The sequence below is a fragment of the Schistocerca piceifrons genome, chromosome 5 (genome assembly GCF_021461385.2).
Source record: "Schistocerca piceifrons isolate TAMUIC-IGC-003096 chromosome 5, iqSchPice1.1, whole genome shotgun sequence".
NCBI lineage: Eukaryota > Metazoa > Arthropoda > Insecta > Orthoptera > Acrididae > Schistocerca > Schistocerca piceifrons.
Genome location: NC_060142.1, coordinates 48,971,665 through 48,989,023, shown reverse-complemented (window position 1 = coordinate 48,989,023; position 17,359 = coordinate 48,971,665). Strand labels below are relative to the sequence as shown.

The window sequence follows — 17,359 nt, the reverse complement described above, 5'->3', positions numbered from 1 at the left end:
AGTGTGTTAAGTACGTGCTTCACGCTCCTCAGTTTTACCATGCTAAAAGTGCCTTTGCAAGCAACTACATTGTCTTAGTAAAAAGTAGTTTTCTTGTCATTCATTTTTCTCATCCCGTTAATCCAGAAGACTACCAAATTATTCACCACTTATGCTTTATCCCTTGCAAGCCAGCCGAATGAAAGAATCCCTGAAAACATTCTCTTTAATGTGTCATGGCAGGTGAAATAGATTACTCTTCAAAACGTTCATAACATGGCTGGGAAATTTATTTTTGCATTTATTCTTGATCAGAACTCAACATATGTAGCATCCACCTTGAACAAAGCTTTATCATATTTATCTGTGTAAAATGTACCATACTTTTTTTCTGTGATGCGTATGACATCAGAAGTAGCATATGCCTGTACTCGGCAATAATTTAAACAATCTCATAAACCTTCAAAAATTTTGATTGAATTTGTTATGATAAACCGTAAATCCACCCTAATATTATAAAAGTGAAAATAACTATCAGTTACATTTTCAGAACTAAACTGCTGCACTGACTTCAATGAAATTTAGTACAGAGCTTGCATGGACCTCAGTGAAGAATATAGGCTACTTTAGAAATAAAAATAAAATTGACCCTTAAGAGGGTGAAGTAAGGAGTGGAATCTCCTACTTTACAACAGTGAACATAAAGCATGGTGAACACCAGGCTGTGCTAGGCATTCTTCTATTAGTGGTAGTGTGCTGTTGGCTTCCTTTGAACTGACTTACCTAGCCAGTTATTATGTGATGTACAATCTAACTTGGACTGTGAATCTTGGTGCAACTCCACATTGTTCACATTAACAAACATTGCCAGAGGTGAGAGAGATGCGAAATGTCAGATAAAAGTCCTACTACTGAATGGAGTTCAAACACGACACCATTGGATCCATTACTGGCACTTTGTCACTGATCCACCAAGCCACACATTGGAATGAAATACAATAATGTCATAAAAAAGGCTATCAACACATTAAGTAAGCAACATGCCTCATATTATAGCACATCTTAGGACAACATACAATGTAAAAAGTTAACTGAAAGCCATCTTTGTGCCATATCAAGAATTCTTCAACTTGGTCTCATAAAATAAAAGCATGGTTTATTATCCGTATCTCATTACCTAGATTATGTAATTGCAGATGCCTCTTAGAACTGTCAGTCATCATGTCCGCAACTCATGGTCTAGTAGTTAGCGTTGCTGCCTCTGGATCCTGGGGTCCTGGGTTCGATTCCCAGCCGGGTTGGGATTTTCTCTACCCGGAGACTGGGTGTTTGTGTTGTCCTCATCATTTCATCATCGTCACCATCATTCGTGACAGTCACTAGGTTGGACTGTGTAAAAAAATTTGGGCTGTGTAAAAAAATTTGGGCTGTGTAAAAATTAGGGCTTTGTATGGGCACTTGTGACCACACAGTTGAGCGCCTCACAAACCAAACATCATGATCCTCGTCATCTCCCTCTCCTCCCTCCCATCCCCCCTCTTTTCCTTCTTCATCTTCTTGTTCTAAAACTACGCCTTGTTGCTACAGCTGTTCTCCTATGTCTTGTGGTGTCATCATTTTTAGATAATTTTGGCACTTCGTTACTGTCAATAAATTGACTGTTTTGCTTTTCCAAAATGTTTCCTTCCAATAAGCCTGTCAGAGACCTACTATCGCTCTGCGTAATCATCAAGAAATTGTGTGTTCCTCTCTTGGATAGTTCTTAAGAAGGTTCCTTGCATACTGATCTCTTTCATAATATCTTCATTGGTTTTTCTGTTCTGCTTGTCCTCGTTAGACTACTCCAAAGCCATAGTTCCATCACTTTTATGCACGTTCTGTCTGCCTTCAACAGTGTCCGGTTTTCACAGCCATATAGGAAGGCAATTCAGATGAACATCTTGACCAATTATTTTTTTTCTTTCTTTCATATACCAAACACCTTGTTAAATAGTAGTTGTCTTCATCCACTGAAAGCACATTTTAACTCTTGCAATTCTTTTTCTGTTTTCCACAGTGCAATTGTTATCTTCTGTAATTAAGATGCCTAAGTAACAAAATATATCAACTTTTTGTATTTGGTTTCTTTCAGTTCGCATGTAAGTTGTCCTCATTTTTCTTATTTGCTTACTATCGTAATTTTTTTCACTATTAATTTTAAGTTTAAGCTTTAAGAAGCAGCTGAAGATTAGATGGGTAGATCACGTAACTAATGAGGAGGTATTGAATAGGATTGGGGAGAGGAGAAGTTTGTGGCACAACTTGACAAGAAGGGACTGGTTGGTAGGACATGTTCTGAGGCATCAAGGTATCACAGGATAGAGTAGCATGGAGAGGTGCATCAAACCAGTCTCAGGACTGAAGACCACAACAACATCTGCAATCAATTCATCACTCAATCATCTTATGCTGTGAATGGAAATTCCATTCATTTTAGGATAATGAGTTCCTTAGTCTCTTTTTTTTCCGGTAAATTCTTCTCCTTTAATCTCTATCCTATAAATTATAGAAATAGAACCATAAAGAGAAATATTTAAGATAAATTAGTTTCCATACTCTTAACATACATGTAATTATTTTCCATTAATTTGTGTACGTTCCTGGTAGAAAAGCAATAGTAGCTATTTTAGAAACACAGTTTTCCCAAGTAATGAGCAAGTTCTTCATTTTTTCTCTTTATTTGTACTGAACTATTGATTAGCATTCCTGGTAATTATTGGTTTGTGTAGAAGGCAATTTGTAATAGTGTATTCTCTCTATTAATGTGTTCCTGCTTGGAAATTGAAGTCAAAAATGAATATCAACAGTAGTTAATGTAACAACTGCTAAGTATGAAAAACTTAAATTTTCAGATGCATGGTTTTAAAATATTAAAAAAAGACAAATCTTTGGTTATCTTGCCTTTAAATGGTTACTTTACCACATGAAGGAGAAATATGAATAAGGGAAAGAATCTGTAGTATACACATTTGCCGGAGTGGAGGAAAATTTCTCCAAGCTATTTTTTGAAACAATATAATTAAAAGGATAGTTGCTACTCACCATAAAGCAGAGATAGCTGAGTCGCAGAAAGACACAACAAAAAGACTGTTGAAACTAAGCTTTCAGCCAAGAAAGTAAGCTTTCAGCCAACAAAGCCTTTGTCAAAAATAAACAATATGCCTGCTCAATCACACTCAAGCGAACACCACACACACACACACACACACACACACACACACACACACACACACACACGACCACAGTCTCTGACACCTGGACCCAGACTGCAAGCAGCAGTGCATTATGGGAGAGGCAACCAGGTAGGGGTAAGGAGGAGGCTGGGCTGCAGAGGGGGATAGCAGGGTAGGGGTAGGGGATGGTAAAGTTCTGCTGGGAGCATGCAGGGATGAGGTGGAGGGTGGGGCAGCTGGGTGCAGTTGAGAGGTTAGAGGGAGGCAGCAGGAGGGGGGGAGGGGTTAGGGGAAAAGGATAGAAGTGAAAAGATTGGGTATGTTGGTGGTGGAATAAAGAGCTGTATAGTGCTGGAATGGGAACAGGGAAGGGTAGATGGGTAAGGACAATGACTGATGAAGGTTGAGGCCAAGAGGGTTACGGGAATGCAGGATATATTGCAGGGAGAGTTCCCACCTGCGCAATCCAGTAAAGCTGGTGTTTGTGGGAAGAATCCAAATGGCACAGTCACTGAAATGAAGGATGTCGTTTTGGGCAGCGTGCTCAGCAGCAGGGTTGTTCTGTTGTTTCTTGGCCCCAGTTTGCTGGTGACCATTCATGCGGACAGAGCACTTGTTGGTTGTCATGTCCATGTAGAATGCAGCACAGCAATTGCAGCTTGGCTTGTAGATCACATGACTGGTTTCACAGGTGGCCCTGCCTCTGATGGGATATGTGATGTTAGTGACCGGACTGGAGTAGGTGGTGGTGGGTCTTAGGTAAGCTCGCTGCGCACCCCAGCCTCCTCCTTACTCCCAGCCCAGGTGCCTCTCCCGTAATGCCCTGCTGCTCACAGTCTGGGGCCAGCTGCCAGACTCTGTTTGTGTGTGTGTGTGTGTGTGTGTGTGTGTGTGTGTGTGTGTGTGTGTTTTGTCTACTTTTGACAAAGGTTTTGTTGGCCAAAAGTTTACTTTCTGATAGTCTTTTTGTTGTGCCTTTCTGCAATTCAGCATGTTGGCTTTATGGTGAGTAGCAAACTATCCTTTTCATTATATTGTTACATTTCATCCTGGATTTTCCAAGCTATTTTTTGGTATATATTAGTTCCTGTTGTATATCCCCTGGCTAGGGCCATATTTTTTGCTACTGTTGACCTTGTTCATATGATGATGTATACGGAATACAATACAGAGGGTGAGTCACTAACTATTGCCATCAAGAATAACTCCAAAAGTACGATAGGAGCTGAGAAGTTTATGGGACAAAAGTTGCATGAGACAGCGGGGGCCATAACGTGACGTCGGTTTTTTGTTGCTAGGTGGGGTCGCTTCAGAGATATGGTCGACTTTGTATTTTTAAATGGGATGCTGTAGTTTGGTACTTACTTTCTAATAGGGGCTATCGAGGTGAATCCAGTGATACGTATCAGTAAGGTCTTTGAAGGTCAACGAAGATCACAAAGGTTGCATGAATGTCCTTTTACAGAAGGTGTTCAAAGTGATGACCATTGGTATCAATGCAGTGCTTCAATCTTCTTATCATGGATTGAGTGGTATTCCTTATCACTTCAGCATTTATCAAAGCACATGCTCTGACAGTTCTCTCTCACCTATCTTCAGGTGTAGTTGGAATGTCTTCATAAGCAATCTCTCTTACGAATCCCCACAAGAAAAAATCCAGAGGCGTCAAGTCTGGCAACCAATCCAAAGATTTGGGAATTGTCTCTGGAGCTCATTTATGGCCATCAGCAAAAAATGTGCTGGACACTTATGTTCATACCACATTCTGTTTCTTGTTCCGAAAAGTATTTCTTTCAGCAACGTACCTAATGTTTCTTGCATGAGTGTGGTGTACTTCCTACCATTAAGATTTCCTTCGATGAAATAGGGGCCTATAATTATGTCCTCCAGAATCCCACACCATACATTCACAGACCACGGTATTTGGTGTGCAACTTGCAGCAGCCAACTTGGATTTTCAGTTGCCCAATAATGCATGTTATGCAAATTAACATTTCCATGGTTCATGAATGTAGCCTCGTCAGTAAATAAAATCACATTTATTAATGTGTCAGCCTTCTGAATCTGAAGTTGAGCCCAGCGGCAGAATTCAGTGTCATGCGTATGATCGATACCAGTTAATTTTTGGTGGAGACTGATATGGTAAGGATGATATTTATGGTGATGCAGAACACGAACACTACTACTCTGGCTCATGCCAGGTTCCCTTGCGATTTGATGTGAATTAACACAAGGATCCCAAACCACAGTGGCAAGAATACCAATTTCCATTTCCTCATTAGTAACTTTCGTTTGCCCCATATGTTTCTGATGCATTAAAGATCCAGTTGTTCTCAATTTATCATACACATGTTTGAATGTATGACGTGTAGGGTGAGTACGTTGAGGATATCTTTCAGAGTATAAATATTTAGCTCTCACTGAATTTCATTGGCATTCTCCATAAATGGGAAGCATATCAACTTGTTCTTCAAAGGAATACATAATTCATATTCGCTTGATTCGAAGATACTAGTCTTACCATTCCTATTAGTGTTCTATTGCGAAACCATCGAATGGCGTTTACATGTCAATGGCATGTTAGATGGACATGCCATATTCGGCGAATATATACTATTTGCACGAAATACGAGAGAGAATTGTCAGAGCATGTGCTTCTATAAGTGCCGCAGTGATAAGGAATACCACTCAGTCCATGATAAAAAGACTGCAGCACTGCATTGATTGCTACCAATGGTAACCACTTCAAACACATTCTGTAAATGGACGTTCATGCCACCTTTGTGACCTTCATTGACCTTCAAAGACCTTACTGATATACATCATTGAATTTGTCCTGATAGCCACTATCAGACAATAAGTACCAAACTATAGTGTCCCATTAAAAAAAAATTTGACCTTCATATCTCTGATGTGACCCCACCTAGCAACAAAAAAACAAACATCATATTATGTCCCCTGTTGTCCCATGCAACATTTGCCCCACAAACTTTTCAGCAACTATCATACTTTTGGAATTATTCTAGGTGCAAAAGTTAGTGACTCACCCTGCATACCTGAGTGACTGGTTTAAATAACAATCAGAAGTTATACACTAATTTGACTTGTTTTCTATGTATATGTTACTTGCACTGTAGTTAAAAAACTGTGAAACATTTGGTTTGGGAACATAAAAGTTTGACACACACAATGGGGGACCATAATTACTTAATATGAATATTTTGTTGTCTGTGTAAACAATTGGTGAAGTTGTTACGACTTTTTTTCAGTTTACAGCAATTACTTGGATAAAAGAGTTTGTCCAGTTATCAGGAAGAATGATGCTCCCATTTGCATCAGGAATTCTTACTTCCACATTGCCCTGCTTATCATATGATAGTGATTCAAGAAGAAGTATCCTTTTCCAAGGAGTAATACCAAGCAACTTTCACAAAAATGGAGAAGGCTTTTAACAAAGGGCAGAAAACCGCATTGCTACAGACATTTAACATAATTAAAAAATTCTGCTGTATGAAAATACTGTTTATTCAACATCATACAATGGTTAATTACGTCATATAACAATGAACCACCAAGAAAATCTACATCAGTCACTTGTTCAAAGTCCAGGGACAACATTAATAATCAGAGTCTAAAAATCACATAAAATATAACTCATGATTGATTGTCAAGTAAAAATATAACTCATGATTGAGTGTCAAGTGATATATTTTCTTCCCATCTAAAGAATTTTTTCCTATATATGAAAAAGGACAGCAGATAATGGTTTTCATTGTATGAATTTGTGTTTTTTGTTATGTGACTTTGCATAAGAGTTAAGTGCCTGCAATATGAGAATAAGTGAGAAGCCAGGAAAGAGACAACATGACATACTAATTGGAGAAGCACCTGTACCTTTACCGCATGGTGTTAAATATGACCTCCATTAAGCAGCATCAACAAGTAGTAATCGTGCATGCTTTATTTCTTACATAAAGTATCTCATTTGCTGATCCTCATCATGGTGGGAGGATGTTAGATGTCAGTGGGAGGATGTCAGTCCGAAACAGCTGCTTAGCCTTTCAAAGGAGAAGTTTCTTTTTAGAAAGGGAAAGAGAGGGGAAGAATACTTATGCGGCACAAAGAAGAGAGGATATACTTCTAAATTATCTCTATATGTCAAAAGATTTTTAATTGAGAAAACTACTTCAGATGTATTCTGTATGTTTACAACCTTTTTTTATTTATATAGTGGGCGATCAAAAAGTTTCCATTTTGAGGATATTGCTGCAGCATATATGCAACGTAACACAACTGTGATGTGGGTATATAAGCAATGACATGTAGGCAAGGGATTAGTGTGGCATTCATGTCTTTCTGATGCAATTGTGGTAAATGTGGAAATGTGAACAGTGGCAGCATTATCACCAGATGCATCCAGACAGGACCAACATGCTTTTATTCTTTCCTTGGTTGCAAAAGTCGAAACATTGGTGGGCATCCGTTGAAGAATGAAGAATGTGTATGAGTCAAAATACACCATTGTGGAATGATGTGCCAAAGGATGCTGCTGCTTCATGATAACCTAACTGTATAATGCAGAAGTTACACCAACTCAAATGAGAGACACTCAAGTACCTACCCTGTTGTCCTGACCTCACCCCATACAATTATCACAGCTTTGGTCCTTTACAAAAGGCCTTGAAGAGTCAGTTATTCCTGTCAGATGAGGATGTGTTGTAGAGAGCTATAGAATTCTTCATGTAGCAGGAGACAGTATTTTACTAAAGGGGTATCTTCAACCTGGTGTGTTGGTGGAATGATTTCCTCAGTGCTCACAGTTAATTTGCCAGATTGGCACACCAGCCTCTGAACATAAACTTTTTGGTCACCCCTTATTTTTTATTGTTATTGACTACTTTTCATTCTTCCTTTAACATTACATGCAGACATAAAGGAGACATCAAAAGCTGTAAATTTCAGCTTAATGAAGCTCATCTCTGAATCAGTCAGTGCTGAAGTAACTAACGAGCAACACAAGCATTCTGCTTCAGGCACTGGTGGTGACAGTGAGGATCAGCCTGAGAACCACAGATCAGATTTAGACTTGCCTTCTGTCCTCGATGTTTTGAAGAAGCACTTAGTCCATACGTGTGTTCCAACAAAGGTAGCTGCTCTGCGGTGGCTGGGTTTTCTCCACTCAGTGATCCCGAGTAAGGTTGGTGGCAGTAAAAAAATTATACTTTTCCTGTACTGAACTTACACCACCACAATTTTTATGTAATTATTTGTTACAGATGTATGGCCATGTGGATGAATTATTCCCAGACTTGTTAAGAACATTATCCGATGCATCAGATGAAGTTGTGAAACAAGACTTGGAAGTATTGGCCGGTGTTATTTCACTGTCAAGAAGTGAGAAAACTGGGAACTCAGAAAATGGTACATCATTCATTCTATGGTTTTGCATTTTCTACACTTAAAAAATTAATTAAGTGTATACTTACGTAAACATTTGGATGAAATATTCTCATTTTTGAGTTCATTATATTTGTAACCATCTTATTATTTGAAAGTGGTATAAATGAAAAATGGAATGATGACACCAAATAGTTCTGTGTACCAAAGGAAAATGTAAGGCTAAGATGAAAATTTTTAAGGCTAGGTTGACAATGTTGTAACATAGCAGTGAAAACTATGACAAATTGTCTGTTGATTTCTGTCTCGATTTCTTTAGTTGACATTTGTTTGATAATTTTTCTAATGTTTCACCAGCAGGAGTGGCTGGCATTGTCAAAGCTTCACCCTCCATTGCTAGTGGTGGACTGGGGTCAAGCTCACAGCTGCTGATTATATTTACCTGGAACGTCAATGTCAAAGGGCTTTTCCATGGTCATCACCACTTTGGTTCTCCCCTTGCCACCTGAAACTGTCATTCTCTGCAGTATGAGAGTCCAGGATTCATTCACCATGAGGCTTTCCTCTTGTTGAGACTATTGTCATGTTTGTGTATTTCTTATCTTCCGTGAACAAGCGAGTGCAATTGCTCTTTTCTGCAGCAAGAACTTTGGTGTTGGTGAATTTCACTGTGTGGTCGGTCTCACAAGTGCGTGCTCCATCACAGCCAATTTCTTTGCCTGCCCGTACCTGCAATGCCACTCATGTTCATTGATTCTGGCAGAGCACCCATTGTTCCTTAGAATGCTTTCTAGGTGTTGCACCTCGCATCTATGGTGCTGTCGCTCACATATTCATCATGCTCGCACTACGTGTGTGCTAATCCTGCCTCTTTTCTGTCTCAAGTGGTGGTTTGGTAGTTTGTACAAGTACTGCTCTGTGTATGTCAGTATGTGATACACACTGTGTCCCAGGTTTCCACCATCTCTCATAAGCATCACCTCTAGTAAAGGTAGCTGTTGGTCCTTTTCTATCTCCATGGTAAATTTTATGTTGGCATGGAGACAGTTCATGCGTCTTAGGAAGTCACTGAGCTGTTCCTCACCATAGTTCCACAAAGCAGAGGTATCATCACTGTATCTGTACCACACTTAGGTTTACAAGATGCCAAGACCAGCAGCTGTGCTTTAAATGTAAAGTTGGCCACCAATGGACTAAGTGGACTACCAATGGCGACACCTTCCACCTGTTTGTAGAAGCTGCCATTCCAAATGAAATAGCTCATAGTGCAACATGCATGAAAGAGCTTGGTGAGTGTCTCACCAATTTATAACCCTGTTATTTTGCTATCCATCTAGCAGAACACATTTACTACTTTCAGACTCTCTTTTTTCAGTCCTATTCCCTCAGTTTCTTCCATTTTTAATTCCTCTTCACTTGATTACCTTTTTTTGTACTTTTGTTGACATTCATCTTTTTAAGACTTCCAGAGTCTTTGGTGTCACTGACAAAATTCCAATGACATCAGTAAACTTCGAAGTTCTTTTTTTTTTCTCTCCCTGAACTTCAATTCCCTTCCCAATTTCTCTTTGGTTTCTGTTACTGTTTGCTCTGTGTATTCACTTCTCCACTACTGCCTCCCTTTCATGTTCTTTGACTCTTGTACTCTTATTTGGTTTCTGTAGTTGTAGATAGTTTTTTGATCCCTGTATTTTTTCCCAGCTACCTCCAGAATTTCAAAGAGTTCATTACAGTCAACATTACCAAAAGCCTGCTCTAAATCTACAAATACTATAAATGCAGGCTTGCCACTTTTCAGTCTATCTTATGTGACAAATTGTAGAGCCAGCTTTGCCTTGCGGGTTTCTACATTTTTTCAGAACTCAAAACTGAACTTATCTGATGGTGACTTCTATCAGTTTTTCCATCATCCTGTTTCCATTTCTTATGTACAAAGTGGAACAGTTGCATCATGGTAAGTTTTCCCAAGGACCTCACTCATTCTGAGGGAATGTCCTCTACTCCAAGTGCCTTGTTTTAGCATAAGTTGTGCAGTGTTCTGTCAAATATTCTTTTTTGTTTTATTTTACTTCTTTATTTATTTATTTTTTATTTTCACACATCTAGTTCTTTAGGACCAAATTGAGGAGAAAAACTCAAAGGTCAAGGAATGTGTCAGTACATGAAATTACAACATAAAAGTAATAACGGATAAAATAAAATGTTTGTGAACCCAAAAAAAGACAAGCCATAAGTTTATGTAAACACATCAACAATATAACGAGGGAATCAGCTTAATTTTTCAAGGAACTTCTCGAGAGAATAGGAGTAGTGACCCATGAGTAAACTCTTTGGCTTTGATTTGAAAGTGCATGGATTGATGCTAAGATTTTGGAATTTTTGTGGTAGCTTATTGACAATGCATGCAGCAATATACTGCACATCCTTCTGCACAAGAGTCAAGGAAGTGTGATCCAAATGCGTATTGGATTTCTGCCTAGTATTAACTGAGTGAAAGCTGCTAATTCTTGGGAATAAGCTGATGATGTTAACAAGAAAAAACAGTAAAGAATACGTATACTGAAGCCCAATGTCAGAATACCCAAAATAGTGAACAGGGTTAGACAAGAGATTTGCGAACTTACACAACTTATTGCCTGAACTGCTCATTTCTGAGCCAAAAATATCCTTTGAAAATGGGAAGAGTTGCCCCAAAATATAATACCATGGAAGTAAGCAAAGTAGACTACTATTCATGTAGAATTATCAAGTACTTCAGATACCCTTCGAATAGTAAAAATACAGCATTAAGTCTTTGACTAACATCCTGAATGTGGACTTTCCATGACAGTTTTCTATCCATCTGAACACCACAAAATTTGAACTATTTAATTACATAAGTCAAAATGATTAATGGAAAATATCATATAAAGATGTGAAACAAATACTAATAAAGAGATAGAGGGGCTGGCCAGTACTTACCTCAGCTCAGTACAGCCAATAGATACACAAAAAACAGAACTGAAAATTTACGTTCCTAGCTTTCGGAACAAATGTTCCTTCATCAGGGAGGAGAGAGGGGAAAGAAAGGGAAGAAGGGAAAGTGGATTCAGTTACTCACAACCCAGGTTATGAAGCAACATGGAAAGGAAAACAGGGTAGCAAGGATGGAGGCATGGTTGTCCGTAACATCCTTGTTAAACCCTACAATATTCCCAGACTACCTTCTCTACCCAGTGGTTCCTACCCCTGTAACCGACCCCGCTGCAAAACCTGCCCCATGCATCCCCCCACAACCACCTACTCCAGCCCCGCTACTGGTAAAACATACACAATTCAAGGCAGGGCCACATGTGAAACTACACATGTCATTTATCAGCTGACATGCCTGCACTGCACAGCCTTTTACATCGGTATGACAACAACTAAACTGGTTGGGCGCATGAACGATCACAGACGAACTGTCCGCCTAGGAGATGTCCAATACCCAGTAGCGGAGCATGCCCTCCAGCATAATTCTAGGGACCTAGGAACCTGCTAAACCGTATGTGCCATTTGGCTTCTCCCACCCAACACCAGTCCCTCTGAACTGCGGAGATGGGAACTCGCACTCCAACACATCCTTTCATCCCGCCATCCCCCTGGACTGAACCTACGTTAAACAATCTCACTCCCATTTACTCTTCAGTCTTCTCCTCTTTCCCTTTCCTCTTTAGCCATTCACGCATCTTTTCATCCTACATAGTTGTGTTTATCTTTATACTATATACTTCTTTATTTCTGTATGCATCCTCTTTGGTTTGAAGCTGGCACAGTACTTACAGTAGAATATCTTTGGCTTCCCTCTGACAACCATGCCTCCATCCTTGCTACCCTCCCTGTTTTCCTTTCCCTGTTGCTTCATAACCTGGGTTGTGAGTAACTGAATCCCCTTTCCCTTCTTCCCTTTCTTTCCCATCTCTCCTCCCTGATGAAGGAACATTTGTTCCAAAAGCTAGGAACATAAATTTTCGGTTCTGTTTTTTTGGTGTATCTATCGGCTGTACTGAGCTAAGTACTGGCCAGCCCCTCTATCTCTTTGTTAGTATTAATTTCATAAGTCATATGCCCATTCTTGAAATTAAAACATCAGGTTTTGTTGAATTGTTTGTTACAAAATGAAAAAACTGAGTCTTACTGTGATTTAGCATTAATTTACTCTCTACAAGCCATGAATTTATGTCATGAACTGGGCTATTTGAAACAGTACTGATGTTGCACATAACATCCTTTACTACCAAGCTAGTGTCATCTGCAAACAGAAAGATTTTAGAATCACTGTAATACCGGATGGCATATCATTTATATAAATAAGGAACAGGAGAGGCCCAACAGTGATCCATGGGGCACCCCCATTTTACTGTGCCCCACATCATAGGCATTCTCAACAGCGTGGAGCTGTTAAAGTAAGTCGTTGTTGTCGTTGTTGTTGTCGTTGTTGTTGTTGTCGTTGTTGTTGTTGTCGTTGTTGTTGTTGTCTTCAGTCCTGATACTGGTTTGATGCAGATCTCGATGCTACTCTGTCCTGTCCAAGCTTCTTCATCTCCCAGTACTTACTGCAACCTACATCCTTCTGAATCTGCTTAGTGTATTCATCTCTTGGTCTACCTCTACAATTTTTACCCTCCACACTCCCCTCCAATGATAAATTTCTGATCCCTTGCTGCCTCAGTACATGTCCTACCAACCGGTCCCTTCTTCGTGTCAAGTTTTGCCACAAACTCCTCTTCTCCCCAATTCTATTCAATACCTCCTCATTAGTTATGTGATCTAACCATCTAATCTTCAGTATTCTTCTGTAGCACCACATTTCGAAAGCTTCTATTCTTTTCTTGTCCAAACTATTTATCATCCATGTTTCACTTCCATACATGGCTACACTCCATACAAATACTTTCAGAAATGACTTCCTGACACTTAAACCTATACTCGATGTTAACAAATTTCTCTTCTTCAAAAACGCTTTCCGTGATTGCCTTACATCCAGGCAGTACATGAAACAGATCCTGTTGGACCATGTGGTGGCTGTTGCATATGGTGATGGCTCTGAATTCTCTTCCGTGCATGATAATGCCAGAGCCCATGTGGTTGACTTCACTAGGGTGTTTTGTGAAGCCTGGACACTGAAGTAATGGAGTGGCCAGTGGTGAGTCTCAACCTTAATCCTATCCAGCATGTCTGTGGCATTCTTGACATACATTTTTTATGGTCATTCTTTCCCACCACAGACTCTCCTCTCATTGAGAAGTCGGAATGGGTACCATGGGGTGACCTCTGTAAACTTATCCGGAGCTACAATGTAAGTGTCAGTTGGTGATAAATGCTCACGGAGAGCATACATGCTCTCAATGTCCAAGGAAAAGCACACACGGTGATGGGATGATTACTTTGTTTTTGACACCTTTCAGACATTTCAGTTCTTGTTATGTAAGTTAATGAGGATTTAAGGTGTTCTGTTGTGAGCTAATTTGTGAAACATATAAACTGGTAACATACCCTGTCGTCCCCCCTAATTCTTTTTGGCAGTGTATTAATGGGCCCATTGGAAGATGTCTCACTATACTCTTTGAAATCCTCCTCACTTTATGCATTATATGCTCTCCTCCATATTGTTCTCTTTAAATATCTCCCTCTATACCCCTTTTAGTGTCATTCTTTCTGTCACGCCCCTATGCAATGTGCAAATACCAATAACTGCACATTGTTTATTTGTAACCCTGTATTCCTATCCTCCTCACTTGCTCTCCCAGTCTGTTTCTTGCCTCTCCCACTTTCATATATCTTGCTGCATCTTGCAATTACTAATCCTCATTCAGGCTACTGGTGAGTGTAGCTGTTGGTATTTTGTAATGGATACTGGTAGATGAGCCGTTATGTGAAACATCTTATTTATGCATCTATTTGTTGCTCCTTGTTTTTTCCGCGAGACAAATCTATTTGGAACAATCATAACTTAAAGCAGTTTTTTGTTGGAAAAAGAAGCAGTTAATAAATAGATTAGATTAGAAAAGTGTGGATAATTGAGATACAGAAAACAATTGATTCCCTACCTCCCCTGTCCTCACTTCCATCCTCAGTCACCAACTGAATTTAGTACAGAGAGAAGTTCTTAATAAAACAAACAAGCATACATAATTTAATATACTGCAGTTTCCTAGAATGCAACAGTAGCTCTTTGAAGCCTTAAAATTAAGCCTGCATGTGCTTATATTGTCAGATTGTCAGATTGTTTGAAATACTTTTTGTGAAATTTGTATCTTTATTCTTGCCTAAACTCCCTTTCAAATCAATGTTGAAATTTTCTTTCAGTGTCCAAAAACTCCAGTGATACTACTAATTTACACAAACCATACTTTTCAAAGTTCTTGGTGAATTTATTGAAATTGTTTAACGGTGACAGACACCTATTAGAAGACAGAGGACCATTCATTATTAGGTGAGTAATTCTTGCTGACAAAAAGATATAGATATGTTTCAGATTAAAAGTTATTTTATTGGTTATCGGTAATAGTTTTTGAATGAAGTTACGTGTATTGGCCTCTGTCAAAAGAAGGCATGTTGGTGTGGTAGGTTTTTATTTCTCACATGGTAAGGTAAGTGTTAAAACTTAAATCTGATACTTATTTATATATTATGAAATTCTCTCCCTCTGTTCAGACACCTTCCAAAATCGTGTTTTCTGGAATATGACATGAGGACTGATCTGTAAGTTTTGACACAGTAATACAAATTCCTAGATTGTAAAAAACATCTCTTGAGAAGACTATTCTGAAGTGGTTTTTAAGCAAGGCCACTCCCAGTAGCTCGAAAAAATCCTCATTGATGTTTTCTTTCTCAGCTGGGAAGTGAAGGAAATCCCATGTGACTAGATGTGGATTGTAAGGAAGTATAGAAGTACTTTATTTTATAAACTGCTTTTGTTTTGGCCACTCTTTACGCAAGTACTTTATAATGATGCAGCAAGGGCCTTCAGATATCATCATCGACTCCTCCAGACACTTTAGGAAGATTTACTCAAGTACACAAATCTGGAGTCACAGCCCTACTTTCTTCCATTGTGGTTATAGACATTTGTCTTCTTGTACTGAAGACAGTGCACACCTTTCAGTTGCCCTGACTCCTTGCTGTCCTCACATGAAGTTCCCTGCAGGAAGAATGAAGACAAACTGATACACCATATTTAGTTATCAGTTATAACATGAAACATCAGTTTTTACATGCTGAAATTAAGCAATCTGGTTATCTTCAGTTAAACTTCTAGGTTGAGAAAGCATTGATTTGATTTGGTAGTATTTATACAGGGAGACAACAACAACAATGGCTTTAGCCCACTGTTTCCCACACCAGAACTGAGCTGATTATGTGGTTACACTCCGTGTTGGGATTTTAATAAAGCCAATTGGTATGCTTTTAATAAAGCCATTTGGTATGCTTGAGAAGTAGTACGAGACCCTTTACTAGTTATTTATTAGACACGGTTCTTCATGCTCTGCTGACGCAAATATTTTGTGTCTTTTGTCTCCAGAGCTTCACATTGGAAGATCTGGTGTGGTTTGGGTTCAACCTCCTAATCGCATAGTCTCTACATATGGGTTTCTTCCTTTATACCCATCATGTGTAGGTGCTTCTTAAACTTCCTATGGCTAGTCAAGAGTCCTATTATAAGTTTAATCTGTTTCCTGTACAAGTTCAGGATTACAGAACTTCTCTGTAAACACAGCTTTGGCATCATTAGCATGCCATATTTTAGTTTTTGGACTGTAGTTCAATGTTTTCTGTGCTGTCTTCTGATCCAGCTACACAGCTTTTATTTTATCATTACCTTTGTGATGGTTAGGACAGGTTTCAGTCCAATAAATGGAGTTGTCATGCCTATCCTGACCAGGCTATCAGCTTGTTCATTACCACAAATTCCTGAGCAACCAGGAACCCTCGGCAGGTTTAGCCTATTATTTTCCCTGGTCTCCAAAGACTTCATGGCATTCTGCATGATCTTGTTGCTGGGGCTGATAAAAATTTCAGAGCTGCTTGACTGGCTGAATAAATATAGATACTATGATCCTTGTAGCACCTATACAAATTCTCACACTCTTGATAGCGGATATTTCCATGTGGAATACTGTGGTCAGCTTCCCTAGTGAAACTGCTATCTCTAGTCTAAGCTGTAACCCATATACTCTGGCCTCGGTGCCTTCAGGTATTTTCGACTCGTCAGTAAACCAGAGTATGTCTCATGAATGGTGTCGTGGTTCATTCTTCCTCTGATCCCGTCTTCCAATTGTTACAGCGAAGCAGTTGGAAATTATTATATGGCCACCCAGCTCTTCCCTGATCATTTCTGTAGTTAGCACACTCACTATCCCCCACCAGGGGACTTGCCACTCTCTGGCAAGTTCGTGTTTGGCTATCACAGGGCCTCAGCCTTTGCAGCATCTTTTCCCTTCGATGCTGCTTGTCTATCCTCTTGCTATTCTTTTTTCCCCTCCCTTGGGGAACATGTCTGGGATGTTATTGGGAATGTTCTGCGTTGTATGTTGCTGATGTAAGAACAGTTTCACTACTGTTTTTCGCTCCCTTTTCCTTTCTTTGTTTCCCTTCTCCTCTCGTTCCCGTGCTTTGGCGTTTGATGTTCCTCTTTTTTCTTCTTCCTCCCTGTGCACTCCTGAAGGCCTGCCCACGTATCTGACACATAACAGGTGACTGTGTAACGCGTAATTCCCAGCCCCGGGTCGACAGGTAGGGTTCGCACGTAC

The 17,359-nt window shown here is 39.5% G+C and overlaps 1 protein-coding gene across 1 annotated transcript in view; it reads left to right on the top strand.

The window, feature by feature from the left end:
- LOC124797880 (protein VAC14 homolog) overlaps window positions 1-17,359 on the top strand; it is a 116,880-nt gene that overhangs the window by 51,236 nt on the left and 48,285 nt on the right. The window contains 4 exon segments of the mRNA XM_047260977.1: window positions 6,461-6,584; window positions 8,120-8,388; window positions 8,468-8,612; window positions 14,916-15,042. Coding sequence (XP_047116933.1) covers window positions 6,461-6,584; window positions 8,120-8,388; window positions 8,468-8,612; window positions 14,916-15,042 — 665 coding nt within the window.